The 26,334-nt window shown below is 55.8% G+C and overlaps 1 protein-coding gene across 1 annotated transcript in view; it reads left to right on the top strand.

Moving 5' to 3' along the window:
- Positions 1 to 26,334, top strand: part of ZMIZ1 (zinc finger MIZ-type containing 1) — a 229,718-nt gene that overhangs the window by 104,717 nt on the left and 98,667 nt on the right. The window contains exons 5-6 of the mRNA XM_024740273.1: positions 19,612 to 19,720; positions 25,792 to 25,905. Coding sequence (XP_024596041.1) covers positions 19,661 to 19,720; positions 25,792 to 25,905 — 174 coding nt within the window. The 5' untranslated portion in view covers positions 19,612 to 19,660. The remainder of the gene's footprint in view (positions 1 to 19,611; positions 19,721 to 25,791; positions 25,906 to 26,334) is intronic.

Raw genomic sequence — 26,334 nt, forward strand, 5'->3', positions numbered from 1 at the left:
GGGGTGCTCAGGGGCTGGCCCAGGCCTTGCTGACCAGGCGGCAATAAACCCAGACACAGTCCTGCAGCCCCGCCCACAAATGGGTCACGTGCCTCTAAGGAGACAGGTGGTGAGCAGCCACCAGCAGACGTGCTCCGGCTGTCCGTGGCACCGCTGCGGCCTTGCCTGCTGCCAAGTGGAGGTTGGTGCTGAGGGGAAGGCAGCACAGGCAGGAGAAACCCCAGCAGCTCCCCGTGACAGGGGAGATCGAGAGGTTCCCAGGCAGCCACCTGCAACCGGATCTCAGGGGCTCACTCTAAAATGCCGATTCCCCAACCCTCCCCGCAGGCTGGGGCAGAGCCCAGGATTCAGTGTGTTTGTAGCTTTTCCCAACACCCAACCTGTGGGCGGTGCTTGCCTTGCTGCCTCCAGGGGCCTGGCCAGCCTCAGGGTCTCGGGCCCAGGCCATCACCTTTCTGCAGAGGCCCCTTCCTGGTGCTTCTGGTTCCTGGGTCATGACCCCTTGCTGACTCTCCCTGGGCCTTGTCCTGCAGAGGGCCGGCCCCAGGCCAAGCCTGAAGTCTTGTGCCCTCCCCTTCCCCCTCTTCCCTCTCATCCAGTGTCTACCCACCCCAAAGCATTTGTCCCCCGCCGTTGACCTCCCCTGACCCGGCGGCTGTGTGTCCCGGGCCCACCTCCCAGCCACCACCATGGCCACCGCCCGGCTCCTCGCCTGTCGGCCGAGGGCGGCTGCCGGGCAAGGCTGTCATTTTCCCTGCTGGGGATTATAGGTTTGGGGCTGAAGGAGTCTGAGCTGGAGGAGGAGGAACGGGGACTCTCCCCCTGGTGCCAGTCCCGAGAGACACCTCTCGGGTAGGGTGGCCTGATGTGGAGTGATCTTTGGGCCGGGATGGGGACTCCTGTAACCCGATGTCACCCCAGCTGTGTGTGTGTATGTGTGTGCATGGATGTACACACCTCTCAAAAGGGTCAAGCACTCTCTCATGCCCGGTAAAGTTAATCCACCCAACCATCATGCAGGCAAGCCCACCTCATTTCCCAGAGAGAAGAGACAAAACTCCGAAAGGGCAGCACACTGGCCTGGGTCACACAGTAGGTTAGGGCGGAGTCAAGACACGGCCTATCCCTGCTCTCAACTGCTGCTGGGTTTGGCAGCCTCTTTGCCCTGTCCTCCCCCATCCTCCCACCTGTGAGGGTGGGGCAACGGGAGAATTGGCTGGGAGATCACAGAGGGCCCGAGTGCTGGGTCCCCCATTAGGTGTGCTATAGTCACCGTGCCCGCTGCTAGGGAATGCCCTGTGGAGCAAGGTTTGGGAAGAAAGCATGCGTCCCTTTTCCGCTCTGTCATCACAGTGCCCCCAGGGCTGGGTTTAGAAGGGTCAGTGTGAGCCAGCCTCAAGAGTGGGCAGCACCAGTTCTGAGCATGTAGAAGCTGGAAACATCTCGTGGTTCACAGCTCTGGGAACCGGGATGGGGTTTAACATCAGAGGGGTGACCCCAACCAGAACCAAACGTGGGCCCCCTCGTTGTCCCCTCTGGGGGAAATTCAGTGAGCATCCGTGTGCCAGGGACAGGGTCCAGGGACCCCAGTGAGCTTTGAGGATTTGAGGGAACACGGTGGAGTGGTTCTCAGAACAGGCTCTGCAATCAGACTGCTGGTGTTGGGAATCCCGGGCTCAAGTCACATAACTTCTCAGGCTTGCTGTGTGTGACGTGCACTCAGACGAGACAAACCTTAAAACACTTAGTATAGTATGAGGTATGTGGTATGAGTTGAGCCGTTCACTAGTGTTCTCAGTTTTTAAGGTGCTGACGGCCCTGCTCCCTGCCTCTGAGCAGTGAGGACCAGAGTGTGAGGGCTGGCAGTGGGGTGGGACCCATCCAAGGGTGGGGGATGGGTAATCGGGGGCAGGAGAGACCCTGGAGCCAGCGTTTCTGATATGCAGGAACAGGGCTCCCCAGGTCGGCGACCACTCCCAGGGCTAAGCTGGCCGGACCTCTGCAGAGCTGACCCACAGGTGGCCAGGTCACCTGGGCCCGTCTCAGGAGTAGAGGCTGCGGGGAGGCCTGCCTGTTCTTGGGAATTCACGGCATGTTTGCCTGTCACAAGTGCCTCGATAGGGAAGATTTGTGAGTGAGCTTTGCAATTCTGTTTTCTCTGGGGGTTATAAATTAGCTGCATGCGCACCCTGATGCCGCCCAGCCTGAGGTGCACACACCTGCCCACTCACATCCACGCATGGAAACGCACTCCATGTCCTGCCCGCCGTTCCTGGGGGTGGGAGAAGGCACTCTCCTGGGAGCTGAACTCTAGGAAGGGAAAAACACAACTGCTACCTGGCTTTACAGGATCCCAGAACCATCCAGAGTCCAGGGCTCAAGCCTGGGAGGATGTCCCAGTGGTTGGAGAAACAGGGCATCTTATGAGTCACTAGTATGAATTTCAGGAGTCTGCCTGAATTTCTGGATCTAAACCTTGGCCCTGCATCTTACTAGCTGTGTGCCCCTGGCCATGTTGCTTATAGAGCTCCATGCCTCAGTTTCCACATCTGTGAAATGGAGCTAATTGTAACATGTACTTCACAGGACAGTTGAGAGAATAAAATAAGTAAATGTGTGTAGAGTGCTTAATACAGGACAGACACGTAGTGAGAGCTCAGGAAAGTCTGGCCATCATCATTACCACCATCATCATCATCGTTAGCAAAGGGTATACCTAGATTTGGGCATCAGACTGGGGCTTGAATTCCGGCTTTGCCTCTTGCTAGCTGTACGAACTTGGACATGCTACTGAGCCCCCAGTCCTCATCTATAAATTGGACTATTACTACCTACTTCCTAGAAATGTTCTGGCCTTAAAGGAGATAAAGCTTATAAAGGATGCAACGTCAGGCCCTCCGAAAACGTTAGCCAGTGCTACGTCTGCCTCGAGGTGGAGTGTAGGGGCTGGGGCCTCTGGGTCAGAGCCTCTGGGTAGCTCTGCTCTGGGGCCTGTCTTCCTGGGGAATGTTTAGATGCAGGGAGGATTGGGGAGAGGCTCTGGAGAGGGGAGCAGAAGGGAGAATTCCAGGAACCTTTGTCTCCCTTTCGCCACCAGTGGAGTAAACCGCTAGCCAGAGCAACTCTCCCCGCCCTCCCTGTCCCTGTCACTCCATCCACCCCTCTCGGAGGCTAGGCTCGGAGACTGGCAGGTATGACTCACAGCTCTGCCACTCACTGGGTGGCCTTGGGCAGGTCACTTGACTCCTTCCATTCCCTCCAGCCAGCCAGGAATAATTGTGACTGCTTCCCCTGGCAACTGGAGAGAGTGTTAAATGAGACAGAGCGTGTGGGGCACTTATCATAGTGCGCCCTGGGATAAGTGCTCTGCAGATTCCATCACCGGCCCCTCCCTGCTTCCTATCCTCCTCCCACTCACACCCCAGCCCTCCCACACCTGCCGCACGGATGGCGTCTTCCCAGGCCAGACGTTTAAATATTTCTCTCTGGGAAGCTGGGCTCCGGAGCCACGTGAGTGAGCCTGGATAGAGGGAGGTGACTTCAGAAATTCAGACCTTCTCTGTTCTGATGCCATTCATCTGTGCCAGCCATGCGAGGCTGAAGCGCGCTGGACCGTCAGCCACCCGCCCCAGAGCCATTACTGTTCCCTCGAGGTCCTCGGGTGCTGTCAAACGCAGGCTTGTTTCCAAGCTGTTTCTAGCATCTTTTACCTGCTTGGCCATAAAGCCCTGGAAAGTGGTGATCTGGGGATGAATAGCTGCTTGCAGAAGTGCAGGGGGAAGACACGGAGACCGGTGCCCACGTTTTTGCAGAGCTGACATTTTTGCACCTCTCCCACCCAGCGCACTGCCTGGGCGAGTGGGATGGTGAGACCTTGGCTGTGGATAATCGTCGGGGAGCATCCCAGGCCAAGCCTTGGTCTCTCGGCAGAACTTTGGAGGCTGGACTTCTCTGTTGCCAAGGAAACCAATGTGTTCCCTGGAAAGGAAACCACAGCGCCTTTGGCTGTTAAGACGCCCCCCTCCCCACCAAGCAGATGAGTTCCCTCCAAAACGGCTTCCCCCAAACCTGTTGAGTCGGCAGCATCCTGCCTCCTCCCTCAGCCCTGCTAAAATTAGAGAAAATGAAATCTGCCCCTGACCTCGTGCTCTCCACCTCTTTTTTAAACATTCCGCTGTAGCATGAGGACATGTTTTGGTTTTTCTTATTTATCTTCCTCCCATGCCAGCTGGGGCTCAGAGTCCTTCTCTCCTCTTGTTGACTGGAGCCAGAAGGGGACAGACTTCCACATCTTTTGTTGCTGTTGTTCAGCTGTCAGCAAAAATAAAACAAGCAGGTTTATATTTGGAAAGCAGAGGGTCTCAGCCACCGGATCACTATGTCCAGAGTAGGTCACAGCTTTGTATCCCCTCATGAAACAAAGGCTTGAAATTTGATCCACAGATTTGCAGAGAGGGGGTGGCTTTTGTGGTAGGCCTGTCTTCACTCACAATTGACTTTAAATGCCATTGGAGGATCATGGGGAATTCTCCACGAGCTGGGATGGTTCTAGAAAAGGATCCTCTGGAACACTGCCAGAGCAGTCTGGTATGGGCAGGGTCTGGAGGACCCACATTTCCTTCCCATCCATCTTCTGATCCCTGTGCAAGGATCCATCTTCTTCACCCCGTTTCACAGGCAAGGTACCTGGGCCTCAGCGGGGTTTTGAGATTGGGTAAGGAGTGGAGTTGAGATTCACAGCCAAGGCCACCCTGTGGGTCAATTCATTAGGCTACAAAACAAAACAGGAAAGAAAGGAGAGAGAAATGTGGCCAGTGTTCATTTCAAGATCCCTGATGCTTCAGAAGAGATGGTAGAGAAGGAAAAGGATGCGAAGAGACCTTGGTCCCAAACCCAGCCACGCCCCTCCCCCTCTTGGGCCTGGGTCTCCCCATCTGAAGAACTGTCTCAGACCTGAAGCCTCTCGAGGCCCCTCCCAAGTCTGCCTTACGGTCAGTGTTCTCAGGGCCACTTTGTTTTGGTGATCTGAGCAGTTAATTTTTCACCTAGAAGTCACTCTCTGTTCCGTAAGTAATTTTAAACAAATTCTGTTCCCGTCCCTGGACTTCCGTGAGGGAAAAAACAAGACGCAGCTGGGTTTTCCACCGTCCTCAGCAGATAAGGGTTTGAAAGCAGTGTGTACTCCAGACCCTGATGCCTTAGAGCCCCGGGCAGTGAGGGTCCAGCCCTCTGTTCAGGAGAACAGCCTCTAGGGGCACAATGACCGGGCCTCAGGTCAAGCCGATGGGTCCCGAGGAGCCATCCTGATGGGGCTCAAGTCCTTTTCAGCCCCATTCTGGGTTGTCAACAGATCTTTCTTGGTGATTCCTGAACCCCTCTGTCAGATCTTGCTATTAGCATGAGGCTCTCAGAGTGTAAACTAATGAATTACAACATGATTACACAGCACATAATTAACTTTGTAATTAATATGCAACTGCCACTTAAGCTAAAACGCTGCTTATAGAGCTGTACGGCAGTAGTAAATCACAGGTCAGAAACAGCACTTCGGAATTTTCAAAAGAATGAACGTAAGCAGGGAATCACTCAAGGCAACGGGGCGAGTTAATTGAAAAGCAGATGAACTGTGAGCGTCCTGCTTCATTTCAATACTTTCTCCCTTAAGAAAGACCCCGATGCCACCCTGCCACGCTGACTGGCCGGGGCTGGTTGGAGGGGCACTGGGCACGTGTGGTTTTATTTCCAAAATAAGAGAGGCTTTCCTTGCCCCAACCCAGCCCACCCCCATATCTTGGCACTCTGCCCAGCCACACTGCCCCTGCTGGAGGTCTAGTTCTGCCCCTCCACCTCCAGAAAGCTTACGGGGTTGCCCCCCAGCACAGCTCTGGGCCTTCCATAGTCTAGCCCCCGTGGTGGGCATTGCCAACAGGTCGGTTAGTACAGCTTGTCTGCCTTCACCTGGATTCCGGGCTTCTGGAACTCAGGGATGCCATCTCACTTTTTTTTTGTTATTTAATCCTTTCCTCCCCCACCCTCCTGCCAGAGCATTAAAGCTAGGAAATGCCTTAAGAATCATCTCACCCAGCCAGAATTTCACCAACACCGAGAGTTGAGGGGCTGAGCGCTACAGTCACCCGGTGATGTGGGCCCAGGCCTGGCAGGAATTCCCCCCTGCATCCTCTTCCAGCCCTGCATCAGACTGGGGGGGCCTTTGAAACGAGTCAAACCCAGGTTCCAATCCCAGCAACCCCACTGCCCCACTGTGTGACCTTAGGCAAGTTTCATAACCTCTCTGGACCTCAGTTTCCTCATCTGTGAAGTCTGAGCAACGATGCCCACCTCCCTGGGTCGATGCGGGGATTAGGGGAGATAATGTGTGTGAAATGGCCTGGTGCAGAGTGAGTGCTCACTAGATCCTGAGTGTCATCCTCAGGGGTTTAGGGAGTACAGGGAAAAGTACCTGACATCTCAGTCAGCCCCATCCTTTAGGGGCTGAGAAAACAGGCCCAGAGAGAGGTCACCTGTGTGTCCACAGCACTGCACGTGTAACTGGCATGATTGGGATCCCCCAACCAGGAGCCCCCTGAGAACTGATGGCTCTTGTCCACGTTGTCCAGCTCTAGGCTGGGCACAGCCAGTGCAGAGCTGGCAAAGGGCGGTGCCCAGTGGATGAATGAACTGAAAGGCCTCTCCCAGAACAGCCTGGAGCTGGGCCATCTGCAAAGAAGCTTTCTCAGCCCCCAGCCCCAGGATGGTGTGGATGTAGCTTGGTTTAGGGGATAGATGCTGGGCTTTGAAGTCTGACAGGCGGGTCCGAATCCCAGCTTTGCCATCTTCTGATCTTGGGCAAGTTCCTTAATCATTTTCAGTCTTATTTCTCCCATCTGTAGATGGTGCTGATCATTCTACCTATATCGTTATAAAGATAATTCACGTAAAACGCCAGATGCACTGCCTGACACACAGGTACTTAATGGTATTATTCATAATTATGAACGGAGATTTCTGAGTGGCTGCTGGAGGGCCACCTTGGCCTGTGGCCTCCCTTTAGAGATCTTGGCTTGGGTGGGGCAGGGGAGGTGCCAGCATCCCCAGACAACCCAGACTCTTACGTCAGGCAGCACAGTTGACCTTCCAACTCTAGCCTTTGCCCTTCCAGAAAGTGACCTGGGCTGCCCTCCTCCTGACCTGGGCCAGCCTTGCGCGGGGCGGAGAGCTGCGGGGGCCCGCAGGCGGGCTCCTGGTTGGTTGGGTACGTCTAAGCGGTGGTGGCCTCATGAAGCTGGCCATAACATTGGATTCAGAATCCAGGGCCCCAGGCCTCCTGGGCGGTGGGTTTCAGAGCTTGGAGTGGGTGCTCTGTGACTTCTCTTCCTGCGACCAGAAACACTTCAGTTTCTGGTCCACCACCCCATTGGGCATCCCTCCCCCAGCCTGCCAACAGACTGGTCTTCCTCTGCAGTCTCTCTCCCTGCCATCCAGCCTCTACACCCTACAGCCACTCCCCTTAGGTCGGAATTTGTCAAAGGCGGTTCCGGGGAAAACTAGCTCTATGGGATTTTAAAACGTGTTTAGTGAGAAAAGTATTTTGCTCTCTAGTCACTTTGGGAAAAGCCAGATTCTTTAAGGCCCTTCGCATGGAAACGTGCTTCCTCCCCTCCAGAGGGCATAGAATATGCAGCTTTCACCCAACCATCTGACCAGAGAATCCTTCGCTCAGGGAGGACCCATTTCCAAGGAACAGACCTCAGGCAGCCTGGTCTGGAGTGTCCTGGCCACTGCCCTCCTTCTTCTCAGAATAGGCCTCCTTCAGTGACAGTGCCCACCTGGACAGACCCCATGTGGGCGTCCAGGCACTGCTCTGCAGCAGCCGTGCTCAGTTCACACGGCCCAAAGCACTGACCCTCTCCCCGCTTCCTTCTGGAACTTTTCACAACTGGCCTTTGCCACAAGGACAGATCCCTCCAGCTCCTCAACGTGGCCTTCTGGCCGGTGGGCACGGGGCCCCTGCCTCAGCCACCCACGTGCTCCGAGGCGCCCGGCACTGAGGCGCAGGGTGGCTCCCAGAGGCCCCGGTGTGAGGGCTAGTGGAGGGGGCAGCCTCGCCCCCTCCCCTCCATCCAGAGCCCGGCCCCCCTCTAATTGTTGTATAAGCTGAGCCTCTGCCTAAGATGTTGTTGCAAGGTTGAAAAATAAGTTTTAAAACTAGGTTTCTAAAAAAAGTTGAAGGTCTTTAGTGTCTAGAGTGGTTGGCTTTTAACTCCCCCCGCCCCGCAGCAAGTACTGGCTCCTCTCTGACCCCCGGTTTCCTCCTGCCTGCGATGGAGACGATAAGCCCCACCTGGGTCCTGTGTAGAGCCAGGGCCCACGTGCTTGGGGCTGTGCTAAGTGCTTCCTATTCACTAACTCATTTAACGAACACAGCAGCCTACGAAGTAGGCACGGTTATTAGTTATCATCGCCTCCGTTTTACAGATGGGGAGCCTGAGGTACTCGGAGAACAGCATTTTGCTCCAGGTCACAGAAGCTGGCAAATGAGAGTCAGGATTTGAACCCAGGCAGCCTGGTGACCTTAACCGCTAAGCTATACTGCCCGTGTAAATGAGATGATAACAAGGGTCAAATGAGGTTATGACATCGGTGCTTTGTAAACTGTAGAGTGCCTTGCACAGCGAGAGTGTCAAGTCAGCACACGATTTTGGAGCACCTAGTGTGAATTTTTGTCTCTCAGCAGACATTCAGGAAGCATGTTTTCAGGCTGCCTGTGGGGTGCCCAGCTTGTCCCTGGAGGGTTCCAGGGATGAGGCTCCCACTCCCAACCTGGGTCAGGTGTGGTTTAGTCCCTGAGTAGCCTCATACCCAGAGATTCCCCGCATGCAGATTTGATGGCAGCCAGGGTGACGGGCACCAGATCCCAGCTGACTCACCCCCTGCACCACTGGCCTTCTAGAAAGAGGCAGGACTTACGGGGTCAGTGTGCCAGCTGCAGCCCAGCTGGGACGCCAGGAATCCACATGGAGCCACGGGGACGTCACAGGGCTTCTGCAGAAAAAACCACAGATGCTCCCCAGGGGGAGCAGAGCCCTTGCTCCCACCAGGCTTGGCATAGCCTGTCATAGTCACCCTGTCCTTCCCCACCCCCCCACCTCGAGACCCCTGAGAGCTCCCCGGGGCAGGCCCCTATTTGAGTGGTCTGGGCCCGCAGGCCTGCCCTCAGCCGGCACCTGCAGGAGGTTCCTGTACATGGGTGGGCAGGGAGAGCCGAGAAGTTCAGGGCAGCCAGGGCTCCCGAGGCCCGGGTGTGGCCCTGGCCCCACTTCTGACCCAGAACAGAGGCTCAAGGCTCTGCTCCACCTCCACCACTGCCCCTGCCCTGGGCCTCAGTTTCCTCATCTGTAAATGATGGACCTGAGCAGATCCCCGGATCCATTCTAGATCTAAGCCATGAGGCCTGCTTGCTTTCATCATCTACCACTTTCAGTGCAAATCAATCTTTTTAAAAATCTGACAGTTCATAGGAACTAACTAAAAGAAAAGGTATACACGTAAAAATAAAAGGCCAGGCTCAGGAGAAACAGCTACTGTCCTCGGCCAGCCTGTGTAGTCCCTGTGTGACTGGGTAGTAATCACCCACCCGCTCTGAGCCTTAATCTTCTCCTCTGCAAAATAGGATAATAGTGTCCCCAAGCTGCTGTACGGCCGTGGTTGATGTAAGGTTGCTTGAAATGTGGCTGGCTTGCCTGAGTGGTCCATACGTGGGCTGTCAGCTCAAGAAGAGCCTGGCTCTGACTCCCAGTTTAGTGAAGAGAGAACTAGGTGTCAGGACTTGGGAAATCCGCATGCAGGTCTCTGCTCATGCCTCGACTGGCTGGTGACGCCAGGCTAAGTTCTCCTCTAGGCCTCCGGTCACTCCTTTTAAAAATGGAGCTGCCCAGGACTTCCCTGGCGGTCCAGTGGTTAAGGCTCCACGCTTCCAGTGCAGGGGGTTCGGGTTGGATCCCTGGTCGAGGAACTAAGATTCCACATGCCTCCTGGTGCGGCACAAAAAAAAAGGAGCTGCCCAGAGGTTTTCTTCTCGTGTGTCGGTACCAGGTGGTTAAGAAGGGTGGGCAGAAGGGTGTGTGGAGGATTGGCTGGGGCATGTCTGGACCCAGTGGGAAGAGTACGGACTGATTGGCCATGCCTGTCATGGGTGCAGGAGGTAGGAGTTGCATCCTATACACCACAGCCCTATGTGCTTCTTAAGGGCTCATCTAGTTATATCTGACTCTCCTTTGGACATGCCATTGCCCCTGCCCCTGTCTGGAGCTCCTGGAGAATGCCAGGTGAATGGATTTGGAGGCTTGAGGGGCTGGGGTAATGAAGACACAGTGGAGAACACCTCTTTGTCCTAGAGCTGGAGCTGTAGGAATATCTGCAGGGTATTTACAGCCTTCTAGAGGACACCAGATGGCAGTCAGGGGACCCTGGCTCTATCTCCAGCTCCATCCCACCCTGTGATCTCTGAGTGCCCTTAAGGAGCTGTTTCCACCCTCCCCCTTTCCCACTGCATGGCATCTGAGCCTTTTGTCTGGCACATATGGGTTCAGTACTTGTTCAGTTTCTCTTTTCATTCTGAGGAAACAAAAAGCAGAGGTGGCATAGCCTTGGGAATGAGAGAAAACCCAGCAACCTTATCCAGGGCTGAAGCTGGCCCTCCTTCACCTTTTGGGGAGAGAAGCTGGCAGTGGAAGTTCACCCTGAGGTCACGGACTTGGAGTGTGGCCAGAGGGTGGCAGGAGGCTTTGGCCTCAAGGGCATGGCCTGGGCCTGCTAAGGTGTCACATGCCCCAGGGGGATGAGGCACACCCCAAGTACAGCTGGGATTCCCAGCACAGCGTGGGGTGGGTCGGGACAGTGGGTTGGCACGTGGCATCAACACGTGTTCTCCCGAATCAGCCATCCTCTCCTCTGGATTAACTCTTGTGTCCCAGAAAAGGTTGTCAGGTGTACAAGGCTGCCCTCAGGAAGCCCCCTCTCTGAAGCGCCCAGGGTACATTGTGTTGTCCCATCAACGACCATTGACAGTAGGGGTTCCTGTAGAGGAGAGCGGGAGCTGGGAGATGGGGTCATGGAGAGAAGTAGGCCCACCCTTCCAGGAACCTCAAGTGCCAAGCCAGAGCGTCTGAACTCTGTGGCCAGGAGGTGTGGAGCCTGGTCGAGTCTTGTCACGGGGCACTCCCGGAGTTGAGAAGGGGGACCTGGATTTGGAAGAGCTGTTGTCCAAATCAGGACTTCCCTTTTCAGAACACTGCCCTGAGTGACTTCACTTATTCAGCGCAGTGGGCCGGGAGGCGATGCACCTTTCTGTTTGACGGATGAAGGCTTAGGGAAATAAAGTGCCCTCCCATAGTCTCCCAGCCAAGAAGGTCTGGCTCTCAGGGCCCACCCCCTACCCAGGGGCCTCACCCCATGCAAGGCCACAAGGTGGCCCAAGGGCCTGCTCCAGCTGCCTGGCCAAGAATGGGAAGCAGCTGGTCCCGGTCAGCTGCCTGGAGTTGCCTCTTTCCTCCCTCTCCCCACTCATGTCTGTCCCTCTGCCCCACCTCCCTGACTTCCCTGGGATAGGACACAAAGTCACTCTGACTGTCTTTGCTTCACCACCACCCTCTTCCTCTGCCTCCAGGCAGCGTGTCTGGTGCAGGCTGCAGAGCTGCTACACCTCTCTGAGCTCCTTTACTTTAAGAGGAGGAAGGCATCAAACTCCATCAGTGCTTGCTTAACTTCCGTCACTTTCATACCATTTATACTATGTTTAAAATGGTTCTTTAATTCTTTTAGGTTTGCCATCCCTCCCTTATTTAACCTTGTCCTAAGTAATAATATCCACGAACTCACCAGTGATAATTGTTCTAGTCCAGATACTTCACTATGAAAATGTACAAGTTTTGCCCATGGACCACCTAAAATCGTCTTTGTTCCACCAGTGGTACACGCATCACTCTTTGGAAACCCCAGACCGAGTTATCAGAGTCTCTCTCCATCTTAAGATCCTCTGATTAGGGCTGAGTCATTGGGTTTTCAGCTCTTGCCACTCTGGGCCCAATGATGGCCATCCATCCACGCATCCATCCATCCATCCATCTAATAAACATTGCTGAGCACCTGCTGGGTACCAGGCCCTAGGCTAGGTTCTGGGAATCCACACCTGGAAGACATTCCAGCTGACGGGGGAGCTGGATGCAAAGACACCCCACTGGTCTAGTACCACCAAGTTGGGGGTGCGTGACAGGGGCACTGAGGACATAGAAGTAGAAGTGAGTGGCTCTGCTGGGGGAAACCAACCAAGCGGGTGACCGTTGAACCAGACCTTAATGGATGAAGGGGGCCAGGCATTCTGGGCTGAGGCAAAGACGTAGAGGTGTGATCTTCAGAGCACAGTCCAGGAGGCAGGGAGCAGCCCCACGTGGAGGACACAGGATCAGCGGGGAGTAGTGGGAGGTGGGGGCCAGGCAGAGGAGGACCTAGAGTGACACTGTCACACTCAGGTCGCTGTTGAATCCACGACATCTGCCCCTCTTGGAGTCTGAGAACTAGAAAGGGGCTGGTCGGGATGGGTCCCCTGGAAGCCCAGGCTCTGCCACCAGGCTGACGCGCAGGCATGTCCCAAGCTCCTTGGCCCTGGCAATGTCTTGGAATGCAGCCTCTGCTCTGCAGACTGTAGGTATAGTCCCCCCACTCCTGTTGACGGCACTGCTCGCCCTGGGGGAGTCTGAGCTGCAGACGTGCATGGTGATTGAATTGTTTCTGCACACCACTGCTCACACAGCTCCCCTGGGGACTTGCCACTTGCCTGTGCAAGCTGTCAGGAGTTGTGTGTGCTCTGTACGTCTGGGCCAGCCCTCAAGTGTGTGCATATACCTATGCGTAAGTGTGCAAAGGGGGTATATAATTATGTGGGTGTACACACACACATATGCAAATGCCTCTCCCCTGGGTGCTTGTGTGTGAAGTGTGCCAGTTAACTTGTCTGGCCTCAAAAGGGAAAAATAAAACACACTGATGTTAGTACTGCTGATGTCAGCCCCAGGGAGCTGCCTCCAGGGCTCCAAGACCCCACTTTCCACAGGGCAGCTGAGAGCAACCTGCTCCCCGTTTCTAGGCAGGAGCCTGCTGAGGGCCATGTGCCTCCCCCAGTGTTTCAGAACACGAGAGATGCTTCCAGGGAGCCTGGAGATGACCCAGGGCCCTCCTTAGACCCCGACAGATGAGTTCCAGTCCTGCTTGCCCTTGTCTCCCTGTGTCCATCTTGCTGCATGAGGACCCAGGACCCGGTGGTTCCCAGGCTCCCTTTCGACTCTCAGCAGTCTACTCTCTGAGCAGCCCTACGTGCCTGAGAGCAGCTAGCTTTTCCTGAGCATGTCTTCTGTTCTAGGCTCCTCTGAGGCTGAACTTGGCCATGCCCCACTAGTGGTGAGTCGTGCAGAATGGAAGCTTGTCCCTTTCAAGAGCTCCCCTGGGAGCTGAGAAGACCGGCCAACCCACATGTCACCATCAGAAAACCTGCCTACGTGCAGTTAGGCCAAGCCGAGCGTAAGCTGCAAGGAAAAGTGTATAGCAGAGAGAGGGGCAGTGTCTGCGGTCTTAGGTGACCCTGGAACAGCGGTACTACCAGAGTTTCCTGGGCCTTCAGGCTCCCTGCAGGCCTGCCTTGAGACAGCCTTCGCAGTTCTAAAGTCAAGTATCCTGCACTCGTTGAGATGGCATTTTCCAAACAGCTGGAGCTCCTGACACCAAAATCCTAAGATGTTGAGTTTGAAGGGCTGCCAGCAGCCTGCTAGCCTTCGTTTTACAGATGGGAAAACTGAGGCCTGGAGGAGGGTGGCAGAGCTGGGCTGCCTCCAGGCCCCCAAGCTGACTAGCTGTGTATCTCCTGCAGGCTGGTGGCTGCTCAGACCAGGAGAGAGGGCCAGGGGCCACAGGCGGTTGACCGCCTGAGCTCACTCCCCACTGGGAGGTAGGCAGATGGTAAGAAGAAGGGCTGAGGCCCTGGGTACACCCAGGGCCGGGCCAACAGTGATCTCCAGTTGGGAGGGAGCCCGGCCTTGGTGGGCACTGGAGTTGCAACCGCCACGGAGGATTTGTAGCAACTCGACTCTTAGCTTAGAGGAGTCCAGGCTGGGAGGAGAGAGACTGCAGCCAAGCCCAGCAACGCTCCTGCGGCGGAGAGCGACCTCTGCTGGCCGCTGAGTGCTCGCCACTTCCCGGCGCTGGCCAGCAGGCAGGGAGCCCAGTGGCACCAGGATGGCCTTAGAAGCAGGTGGATGGGTTTGGACAGGTTGGGTGGAACCAGGGGAACATCTCTTTGGGCTGAGGCACAGACTTGGGTGGGGACTTCCAGGAGGCCCTGACAGTCTTGGAGGAGTTGGAAGAACAACACATTAATGGTTAGAAAGGCAGAGGGTTTGAATCTCAGCCCAACACTGTCCCGGCTGTGTGATCCTGGGCAAGTCACTTCCCCTCTCTGAGCCTTCTAGGATTGAGTGAATTATCAGTGCACAGGGCCTGGCCTGATGCCTAAACACAGCAGGTGCAGAACTAATGGAAGATCTCAGACTGCCCTCAGTGAGCTATTAGCTCTCTCATGCCTCCTTCAGCCCTCCTCCTCTCTCCATGTCCATAATCTTTAGCCTTGTAGGCCTTGACTCTTTTTCTGCAGGGGTGGAGCCTCCAGCCCCATCCATTCCTGGTGTTAATAACCCCAATTTCCCAATGATCTTGGTGGTTTAAAAATGTCACCTCACCTGTGAGTATCTCCTTAATTAGCCAGACATTTTGTTATTTTATAGATTAAGAGCTATGCGACACACAGCTGTCCCTGTGATGTCTCTCCTGTCAATGCTCTGGGTCTCACAGGTGTCCCAGGCCTAGCCATTCATTTCTTGCTTCCTACAACATGGAGCCCCAGCCTGGGAGAAAAGCCCCCTGGTGTCTAGATCCAGCCCAGACATGCTGTGTGACCCGGGAAACAGCACCTGTGGGCCTCAGACTCCCCAGAATAAAACCAGCTGAACTCGGGGTGGTGGGAGACCTCAAAACACCTTTGGCCAATGATATTCTGAGCATCTTTGAATCCAGAAGCTAACTCAGTCCAGCCACTGGCCTCTAGAAAGTATTGCCCCTGAGCCAGAGTGGAGACAAACCTGACAGTCTATCTCCCCTTTACTGTTTGCTTCCTCGGGGGAAACCTGTGGCCCTCTGCCACAGCTCAACAGGGAAGGACAACCTCTTGGCCCCCAGGTGGCTGTCTGGGTGAGTCTGGACTCCTGGTGCCTGCTTGGGGCTTCCCTCGGTGGGCTGAGCAGCCCCAGGCCCCAGAAATGATCTGTCAGTCATTCTACAAGCATTTATCAAGGCCCCACTAGGTCTCTGACACTGGAGACAAAAGGCCGTGCCCATCCTTGGAAAAGTTCCTACTTTTCTTTCTTTCTCTTTTTTTTTTTTTTTTTTTTTTTTTGGGGATGGGGTTTTTTTTTTTTTTCTTTTTTTTTTTTTTTTTTTTTTTGGCCGAGTCGGGTCTTAGTTGCAGCACACGGGATCTTCATTGCAGCATGCAGACTCTTAGTTGCGGCGTGCAAACTCTTAGTTGCAGTGTGCATGCGGGATCTAGTTCCCCAATCAGGGATCGAACCCGGGCCCCCTGCATTGGGAGTGCGGAGTCTTACCCACTGGACCACCAGGGAAGTCCCCCAAAAGTTCCTACTTAGAGACAGAGTGTTGTGTGGCCACCTAATCCCTCACCAGATTTCCACAGTGCAGGTTTCTAGCCCCCTGGGCAGTTAGCTTCATCAACAGCACCCCCTGCTGGCCTCTTGGGCCACCACAGGCCCTTTGTTCTGGTTGGCTGCAGCCTGCAGCCAGGGGATTGAAGCCTGCACAGGCCTGGGGTTTCTTTGTATTTTCCTTCCGGCTCCTCCTGACTTGGCGCAGGCCTTTGTTTTTTTCTGGGTTTTTTTGGCTGCGTTGGGTCTTCGTTGCTGCGCGTGGGCTTCCTCTAGTTGCGTCAAGCGGGGGCTACTCTTCGTTGCGGTGTGCAGGCTTCTCGTTGCAGTGGCTTCTCTTGTTGCGGAGCACAGGCTCTAGGCGTGCGGGCCTCAGTAGTTGAGGCACGCAGGCTCAGTAGTTGTGGCTCGCGGGCTCTAGAGCACAGGCTCAGTAGTTGTGGTGCACAGGCTTCGTTGCTCCGTGGCACGTGGGATCTTCCCGGACCAGGGACTGAACCCGTGTCCCCTGCATTGGCAGGTGGATTCTTAGCCACTGCACCACCAGGGAAGTCCCGAGACCTTTGTGTAATGGGTCCCTTTGGTTTGGCGTCCCTGCCCCACTGACTGTGGAAATGGCACTCTCTCATTGGGACCCTGACAGCCAGTGTTCACTCATGTCCTGGGTGGGGCTGGAAAGACCCGCCTCCCCGTTTACCTCACCAGGCCAGGTGCCTGGGAGACCAGCAGGGTCTCTTCCACTCAGATGGCATCTGGCACCAGGAACTGAAGTGGCCTCACCGAAGGTGGCATTGGCTCACTCCTGCTCTGGGCCCCACCCACGTCCCTGCTTCCCTCACCAGGGTTTGTCCCTGGTCCCTGGAGTCCTCATCATGTGAGCACTGGCTGAGGTTCCATGCAGGTAAACTCAGCAGGAGAAACCCAGCCCCTGCTTGGGGGACCTACAGGTGTAGCAAGGAGAGTAACCCTGTCACCACTCTCCCCGCTGATACACACACCTACAAGACGGTGGTACCCTCCACCCTCCCTGGCCCATCCCCAGTACCTGTACAAAAGTTTTGGTTGTAGTGGGAAAGCCAGGATTCTGGAGCTGCTACTATAACCCCTGAGCTTCAGTTTCCTCATCTGTAAAGTGGGGATATAGTAACAGTGTCTTTGCCTAGTGCCTGGACCAGCACCTAACTTATAAGAGGAATTCAACAGTCACCTAGTAGGTGACATGGAGTGGATATGGGGTTACACCAAGAGTTCCACGGACCCAAGAAACTGATTTCGTTTCCATCTCTCATGCCCCATACAGCTAGCACAGTATAGATATTGATAAGTGTTTACCAGGTGAGTTGGAAGCATGCATGGATAGGCAAGGGGAGGCTGAAGATGTTTGGGTGGGTGGGTGGATGGATGGACAGACGGGCATTTAAATGGATAAGTAATGGAGAAGTTGGATATCTGGGTATGTAAATGTGTGATAGTGGCGTGAATGGAGGGATGCTGGTGGGGTGAGGGTAGGAGAAATCAATGTGGGGATGCTACTCCCATTTTTACCTTTTTGCTGGAAAGCTCCAAGGTGAGGTGAATCCAACAAGCATTTATCAAAGTACAAATGCCTAAATGACCCAGAAACTCCACTTCCAAGAGTGTGTTCTCTAGATTAATTCACACATAATGATGTGGCCGATATAAAAGGCGATCCCTCAACACTGTTTGCAATAATAAAATCTGGGGGCAGCTCAGGCCTCATCACTTGGGCCAGAGTGTGAGCCCCTGGAGCAGAAGGGCCTTTTCTAGGCCCTCGGGCCTTAGGACAGCACCTGGCACGGGTGGACATTCAGATGGCAGTTGGATAAATGATTCATCGGTGCCTGGGAATACCGTGCAGCCACTAAGAAATGAAAAGGCTCTTTATGTCTTGATGTGGAATAAACTTTGAGATATTATTAAGAGGAAAAAAGCAAGGTGCAGATGGTGTGTACAGAATGCTGTCGCTTGGGCTTCCCTGGTGGCGCAGTGGTTGGGAGTCCGCCTGCCGATGCAGGGGACGCGGGTTCGTGCCCCGGTCCAGGAAGATCCCACATGCCGCGGAGCGGCTGGGCCCGTGAGCCGTGGCCGCTGAGCCTGCGCGTCCGGAGCCTGTGCTCCGCAACGGGAGAGGCCACAACAGTGAGAGGCCAGCGTACCGCAAAAAAAAAGAATGCTATCGTTTTATGGGTTTTCTTTTTAAGGAGTGGCAGGGGATAGTACACATAGATATTTGCTTCTCTAAGATGAGTCCCTCAGAAGGAGACGGATGACACTGGTTCTCTCAGGAAAGGCCCCTGGGGGCTGGACAAGGCCAGCACTTCACTGGACACCCGTGATTTTTGAACCACGCAAATGAGTTGCCTTTTCAAGCACAAATGGAACGACAAGAAGTGCTTTAAAGGAGCTGTGTAGCGAAGAACTCCTTGGAAGAGGAACAGGGCATTCTTCGCGAGGCTGCGGCCAGGCATGGTGTCAGTTTCCCCAACCAGGGTGCCCGCGCTGGGGGCAGAGAGCCAGGGCATGGGAGCAGACAGGCAGACACGGTCCAAGCTTCCACTAGCCATGGGACTTGGCAGATTTCAGACCTCAGTCTCCTCATCTGCAAAATGGAGATGCTTCTAGTCTCACAGAGCAGGCGTGAGGAGTCAAGAAGAGAATGCAAGGGCCCAGCCTACAGAACGTACTTGGTAGATGGGACCTGGTGACGCGGACGGAGATGAGGGGCCTTCAGGGGGCAGCGTTTCGAGATAGCAGAGAAGGCCAGGTGCTGGGGGCCTCTGTTGAGCACCCTGTGTCTGACCCATGTGTCTGCAGCCTGGCTTCTGGGAGGGCAAACAACCAGTGACGAGCAGACTTACGCTTTGGCCCGAGGACCTGGACCCATGAGCAGTGGGGGGACCAGAGGTGAAACCTCTCTCTTCTCTCTCTGTCTCGCTGCCTCTCCTCCTCCATCGCTATCTCCATCTCTGCCTTTGCAGTCGAGGCCTCCCTGAAGAGGCCTGGGGGCTCCAGGGGCCTCCTCACATGCGTGCTCATGTGCCCCAGGCCCAGCGCCATTCAGGAAGAGTGAGCCTCTTGAGTGTGACAGCTGTGTCCCCCAACCACTCGGCCGTGAACTGGCAGTCAGAGCGCCGGGGCCTCGTTCGAGCTCTGACACAGGCTCCCTGTGCCACCCCGGGTAACTCCCTTCCTCTCTCTGAGCCTCAGTCTCCTTATCTGGAAAAGGGGGGCGGTGCTGAGGGCTGCCCTCCTTCTTTCCCGGGAGGGCAAAGGGGAAACATGGAATTGTGGTTTGCAAACTCTAAGGCGTGGGGGATTCGGGGAGGGCACCTATGACGGGGCTGCTGCACTTAGACCACACGTGCAGTCGAGGTCGTCATGTGGAAAGATCCCTGTGCACACACACGTGCGTGCACACACACACACAGCCACATCGAGTGGGTAAGCCCTGTGCCGGGAACCTGCGGATGGAGCCGTCATCCCCACCACCGCCGCCCAACACGCACGTGTGTGTAGAAATGCGTGGTGGACACGCCTGCCCAGTGCCCACATGAGCCACCCACAGAGAGCACCCAGGAGCACCTCCTGCCCTCAGCCCAGATGGGGTTCCCCCAGGGCTGAGCGTGGAGAAGCGCTGGCTGGCCGTGGCCACAGTTCCTCCTTCCAGCACGGGGCTGCCCGGGGCAGAGGCCACCACAGCTCACGAAGGGCCCTGGAACCCGCTGGGAGCCACTGAGGCCAGCACGCCTGTGTCGGGGCAGGAGGGTGGCGATGAGGCCGGCGGGCCTGGCACAACCCCAGTGACACCCACTCTCCTCTGTCTTCACAGGCTGGACAACGTTCATGGCTCTCGGGTAGAACCCAGTGAAACGGCCAGAATGAATTCTATGGACAGGCACATCCAACAGACCAATGACCGCCTGCAGTGCATCAAGCAGGTGGGTATGTGGCCTGGGCTTGCCCCTCCGCCTCTGGCAGCCAGGCCCACTGGCGAGGGCAGGGCAGGCGAGGCGGGCAGAGCAGTGGGGATGCTCTACACTGTGTAGCTGAGCACCCAAGGTGCTGGGTGGAGGTGACAGTGGGCCAGGCCGACTGCCTAAGTCTCCCCAGCTGCCCACCTCGCGAGAATGTAGCTGGCACGGACCAGCCTCACACTGGAATCACTCACCTGGGCTCAAAGGCCGGCTCTCTCCTGTCCCTTCCCTTCCCTTCCCAGCTGTATGACTTTGGGCCAGCGCCGTGCCCTTTCTGAGCTCTGCTGTGCACTCTGGGCTGTTTTCAGGATGCAATGAAGTGCCTAATCTCCTTCCCAGACCCAAGCTCCCCGCTTCCTCTGCTCCAGGGGTTCTCTGTAAAGAAATAGAAAAGGAAAGGTCCTGGGAAATTCAACCGTCTTACAGAAAAGGAAACCAACGCCCAGAAGAGGGAAGGGAGTCACCCGAAGTCACACAGTCCTGCCCCACAGGTGCCAGCAGGGCCTCGTCCCAGAGGGTACAAGTTCCCCCTCCTGCCTGTGCTCACACCAAGCTTAAGACGCGATTCGCCTGCCAGTACCCTGTCCGGATTGCTCACGGTGGGCTCAGAGGTCCCCCCTTTAAGAAGCCTGGTTACGCTTGGGCAGGCAGATGCCCCCCAGTGGTGACCGGGAGTGATGCGGCCACCCTCTGGGCTCAGCCTCCCTGCAGCCCAGGGCAGCAGTGTCCCTGCACAGGCTTCGGTGTTGTTTTACTCCAGGAAGGAGGAGATATGGCGGAAGGGGCAGAGGCTTTGCCATCAAACCGACCTGAGCCCAAATCCTCACTCCTCCACATATCCACCCACGGTATAATCTCAGGCCTGTCCCTCTGTTTCTCTGAGCCTCAGTTTCCCCCGTGAAGTGGGTCCAATAAGGCCGACCTCGTAGGATGCTCTGAGGACATTGTGGGCGGAGCACGTAGCCCAGGCTGGCACGTGGCAGGTGATCAGCTCACTGTGACGGGGGCTCTTGTCCTCAGTGTCGCAGTGACAGGGAGGGGACATCTGTGGCGAGGCCCCTGGCTTAGGCGGGCTTAGCTGGCAGCTCAGGTAGCCAGCAGAGCCCTCTGGCCTCAGGACCCCAGGGGGGAGGCAGGGGCAGAGCTCACAGTCCCACCCCCACCCAGCATGCCCCCTCCCCGCCGAACACCAGGGCCCAGTAGAGCTGAGGCTAGTCGGCAGGAATGAGGGATGTGTTCCGTCCCGTTAGCGTCGCGCAGAGCAATCTCGGAAGCCTGGGCCGGGTCTGAGGAGAGGAAACTGAAGCCTTGTTACAGATTGAACTCCGCAGAGCAGCTCTCCCAAACGCCAATTACGCCTCTGTTCCCCGTCACAGAATAGAAACCAGACGATGGGCTCCTCCTCTGCCCTTCCCTCCTTCTCCTCCGCCTCTAGGCTCTGCGGGACTCTCTCCCAGCTCTGCCTTTGACCCAGTTTCTTCTGCCCATGAGGGATCAGCTGTCAATGGCTCCACCCCCAATAATACAGTCAAGCCCCTATGCCAAAGCCCTCTCTGTGTGCTGGGCAAACAGCTCCCCCTAAAACCTGCTCACAACTTGTCTTTTCTCTCTGCGTCTGACTCCCTGCAGAAATCAGGGTGCCCTTTCGTCCCTGGGCCTCCCAGGGATCCAGCGGGGGCAGAAGCCCACCCAGGAGCAGCCCTCTCGAAGCATGGCTCACAGGACTCAGATTTACCAGTCAGCGAGCCTGAACCCCCGTTCCACCACTCATTGGTGTCCTGACCTTGATTAAGTCACCGCTTCATCTCCCGTCGTCTGTAAATGGGCATCGTGATACACACCCAGCCATTGGGTCCCAGAGCTGTTGAAAAGCCAGGGATCGCCTCCACTGCCCTCCCCCGGCCTGCCCTGCACACACACACACACACACACACACACACACACACAGAGCTCTGCGTTTGGGCCAGAGAGTGGCACACCTGTGAGGGTGAGCAGGCTGTCCAGATGCCCCCCCACCCCACCCCAGGCTATCCAGAGCTCCCTGTGTCCTCCACGCCCACTCCCGCACTTCCAGGCACACACAGCTCAGCACTGATGTCTGCTCCTCAGCTGCCCCAGAGGGCGACCGCGGCTGGCTGAAGACTGTTAATTCTCAGATGTCCCATATCCTAATTAGAAGAGAAAGGTCTGCGTGCCCTGAGGATGATGCGTGTTGGCTGTGCCTACCTCTGGCTGGTGGAGCTGTGGCTCCCATCGGGGGCCTCACAGCCCCCAACTCTCGGTCCTGCCTGACTTCTATGGCGCAGCCTTCCCTGTCCACCCACTCCGGTTCTAGCCACTGCTGGCACGCACCAGCTCCCGAGCACCCGGCTATCCATCTTCCCTCCAGGCCTCTGTCTCAGCTGCCTTTCTCCTTTCTCAGCCTCAGGTACAGGGAGAACCAGTGCCCCCTCTACAACATGCCTTACTCATGTCCCCACAGGCTTATCTGGGCTACACGTGCAAAGCCATGCAAATCAGCTAATTCCCGCACAGCAACCTCCTCAAACCCCAGGTGCCCTTTTGAGTATCTGCACTTCCCATTTCTGAGCCCTGGTGCTTCCTGGACACCCGGTTACCTCACCCATCCTGCTCTTTCTCCCTTAAGATACAAGCCCTGCAAGGTATACATCAGGTCTCCCACCAGGCTGAGTTCCTCAAGGGCAGGGGATGTGCCGTATTCCTCTGTAAGTCATCAGAGTCCAGGCCAGGGTGGAGCCCAGATACGCTGGGGAAGAATGAGAGAGGGGTGGGCTGACAGATCGATAGCTAAGGGAATGAATGGATGGGTGGATGGATGGACAAGTGGAAAGGCAGTTAGGTGAGCGGATGGTATGTGGATATAGACGATGGATAGATGAATGAATGGATGAGTGGGTGGTTGGATAAGTTCTGGATGGATAAGAAGATAGGTAGATGAATGGATGGATGAGTGATGGATAAAGTAGTAAATGGATGAATGGGTTGGTGGGCAAGTAGATAGATGCATGGATGAATTGATTGATTTTTGGATGGATGGGTGGATGGGTAGATGGATGGATGGATGATTTGATTCACAGATGGACTGATAAAATGCATTCATCACTTGGTCTGGGTAGCCAGTCCCTAATCTGGGCATTGGTGTCCCCAGCTCCTGCTCCAACAGACTCAGAGGCCAGTGGATATAGCCCAGGAGGATCTTCTGAGAAATTGTAGAGATGGGCAGGCTTCCTGGGGAGGGATGAGGTATTAGTATCCAGTAACAGCCACAGCCAGGGAGGCCTCTGCCTGTGATTCAAATCTGTGCTCCCATCCCCATATCATCAAAGGGTAGCCAAGCTCAGCCCACCCAGCCCTGGCCTCTCCACTGGGGACCTGTTCTGAAGCTGCCAGATTGCTGGCCAGCTCTGCAGATGGACCATCCTTCGGCCAGCTAGCTGCTCACTAACCACTAATGCATGGACTTGGCCCTAATTCTGTGAATGGGGCCCTAATTCTGCTCTCAAGGAGCTTGCAGGAGAAACAAGAAACTGTACAGAGGTCCTAGCGTATCGGGCAATAGCACTCTTTACCAGACACCTGCTCTGTAATGGGGATGTCATGACGTATGCTGGTTCTAGACTTTGCGGCAGCACTGCAAGCTGTCCCCACCCCGTTTTGCAGATGAGAGATCTGGAGCTCAGGAACACACCCAGGCTGTGTGACTAAGTGGCCGAGATGGGGTTTGGTCCGGGTCTATCCTGTTCATTTCACTGCATCACGTAGCCACCTTGTAGTCTAAACAGATGACAAAAGCACAGAGAGGACAGGAGGTTTGGCCAAGGCCACAGAGCCACAGAGCAATAGCTACTGAATGGGGTGCCTGACGTCCTTTCTACCAATGAGTTGCGCCCATGAGTCACTACCCATAGCCCAAGCCGAAGGCCACGTGAACTGGCTGGGTCGAGAGTGGAGAAGCTCAGAGGTGGGCTGGACCCTTGGGGGCCAGAACAAAACTGGGCCCATGAGACTGGGAGCCCAGAGCCCCAAAGAGGTGTGCCGAGGGTGGGAGTGCTGTAGGTGGGCGACTCTGAGAGCACCAGGCAATGGTTGCTGACCCTGCTAATTGGGTGTGACATCATGGAAATAAACGGAATAAGTCAGTTAGCAGAGGGAGACTGCTAGGCAGGGAGTTAACCGATTTGCATGGCTTTCCACGTGGAGACCAGATGCCGCCCGTGGCCTTGGAGGGGGCAGGTTTTAGGGAGGGCACGGGCGGCAGAGGCAAGGGCCCGTGCTGCCCTCTCAAAGGGTCTGCTTCTAGCCGTGGATGTCCTCCCGTGTTCTGCAGGAAGATTACACGCAGGGAGCTCTGTCTTTGCAGAAAGAGCCGTGTGTGGGGCTAGGGCGGGAGCTGCCGAGTACACAGCGGAGCCTTTGGGAGACAGAGTCGGGGCCAAGGGCAGCCACACGTGGGAGCATCCCACGCGCCAGGCTCTCTGCCAGGGGCCGTATAAGCCTCGTCTTGTTTGATCCTCACCGTGGCCCCCTAACGGAGGGCTGTGTCGCTGCATGCTTGCCCTCTTTCTTTCCTTCATCTCTCCCTCTCCCTTTGCTCCCACAGAGGGAGGATACTCCAATTCATTTCACTTTCCTCCATCCACTTTTAAATCTTGCCTTTCACAAACCACATTGTAATAGCAGTGATGAAACCCTAAGCAAGACAAAAATTCCCACCACCAAGCCGTGATCTGCCATCCCCATTTTACAGATGGGGTGACTGAGGCTCAGAGAGGGGAGGGGTTGCCCTAGGTCAGTAGATAGTTGTGGATGAAGGCAGTATGACTCCAGGGCACCAGCCCCACAGGGGCTCCCCCAGCACATTCGGCTCGCCTCCCAATTCTGAGACCTGGCAGCTCCTAAGCCCCCTCCCTGCCTTGGCTCTGAGGCAGACTCTCACTGCAAGTTGGGAGAGAGCCACTGCCCTGGGGACAGCTACTGTTCCCAGTCTCTCCCAGCACCGAGGACACAGGGATCCCAGAAGGTACCACCATCCCCTTTGCAGCTGGCTTACACTCCAACCCCTGTGGACACCTTCTAGGTGTCCTGGTGGAGGACCCACAGGTGGTCGCACCCAGCCCTGGAGTCCCAGCTCAGCCCCAACCTGCTTCATGACCCTGGACTCAGTGCCTAGTCCGGCCTGGCCTGGGAAGACACGGATAAGTGTTAAGGAAGGAAGGGGTAGCCATGGAAGCCACCCTCCACCCCTGTCAGCCCCGTGGCCTGGCTCTGAAGCAGGATCTAGAGGCCCTGGCACCAGAATTCATTCTCCGTTAACTCAGACCCCGTAACTGGGTGGGGCCTGCACCCCCGAGCTGAGCCAGACTGAGCCCAGGAAATCTGGGTTTGGGGAATAGGGGTGGCTAAGCCACATAACACCTGACCACGGTGTGACAGTAACCTGGGCACAAGTGTGCTTGAGTGCACCTTCCCGGCTGGGTGTGGCCTGGAGGCCTCTTTCTGACGCCCCTGCTCTGACTGTTTGGCTATGGCAGGGCTTGCTGAAGCCGGAGCAGGCAGCATGGTGGTGGTGGATACTGGGGCAGGGGTGGGGGTGGGTGCTCATCAAGAAGGAATCTCCAGGGCCAGTCTGTCCTGACTCAGGGAGAGCCAGCAGCCCCAAGGATGGGAGCTACATGCCACCCTCCTGAAGCCCACAGGGTTTCCTACCCCACTGCCAGCATCCAGAAGACATTTTAGTGTCTAGTATTAGTGCCCTTTTCTAAACCCTGGTTTTTCTATCTTTGCGATGGGGCCGCGAATCCCCACGCCACCAGGAACTGGGCTGGGCTTGGAGGTGCAGAGGGAAGGTGGATGAGAAGGAGTTTGAGAAAACCCATTACTCGTGGCCTGCCCCTTTCTGTGTGTCTCCTCCCCAGGGATGCCTGGGGTCTTTGCGGCCCCAGACGCTCTCACACTAGCGTGTGCTGGCCTCACTCCTGGATCCTCATGCTGCCTCTCCTTTCCCTCTCCCACAGCACTTACAGAACCCTGCCAACTTCCACAATGCTGCCACGGAGCTGCTGGACTGGTGCGGAGACCCGCGAGCCTTCCAGCGGCCCTTTGAGCAGAGCCTGATGGGCTGTTTGACGGTGAGTCTGTACTCGCCCCGCCTGTGCCTGCACCCAGGGAGGATGGCTAGGGACTAGTGCGCCTGTCCAGGCTGCTGCTGGAGGGGAGGGCCCTTCTGTGTGTACCCCTGTCACACACACACCCGCAGGGAACCTGGTCTGATGGGGAGACAGAGTCCTCGGGATGACATGGGTTCTTTACAATTGGTGAGAAAGACACAGATCCTACTTTGAAGAGTTCCAAGTCTGATGGGAGTAAATGTTCCATCATAAGTAAAGCAGAGAGACTCTTGAAGGGTTTTCAGCCCTCCTTTTATCCAGTCATTCATTCATTCACTTAGGTAAACATCTTTTGAGCTCTTTTTATAGTCAGCCAGCCATCTATCCATTCATGTAAGCGTTTATTGAGCTCCTATTACATCCATCCATCCATCCAGATGAACACTGATT

Source organism: Neophocaena asiaeorientalis, unplaced genomic scaffold, assembly GCF_003031525.2.
Source record: "Neophocaena asiaeorientalis asiaeorientalis breed wild unplaced genomic scaffold, Neophocaena_asiaeorientalis_V1.1 scaffold517, whole genome shotgun sequence".
Taxonomy (NCBI): Eukaryota; Metazoa; Chordata; class Mammalia; order Artiodactyla; family Phocoenidae; genus Neophocaena; species Neophocaena asiaeorientalis.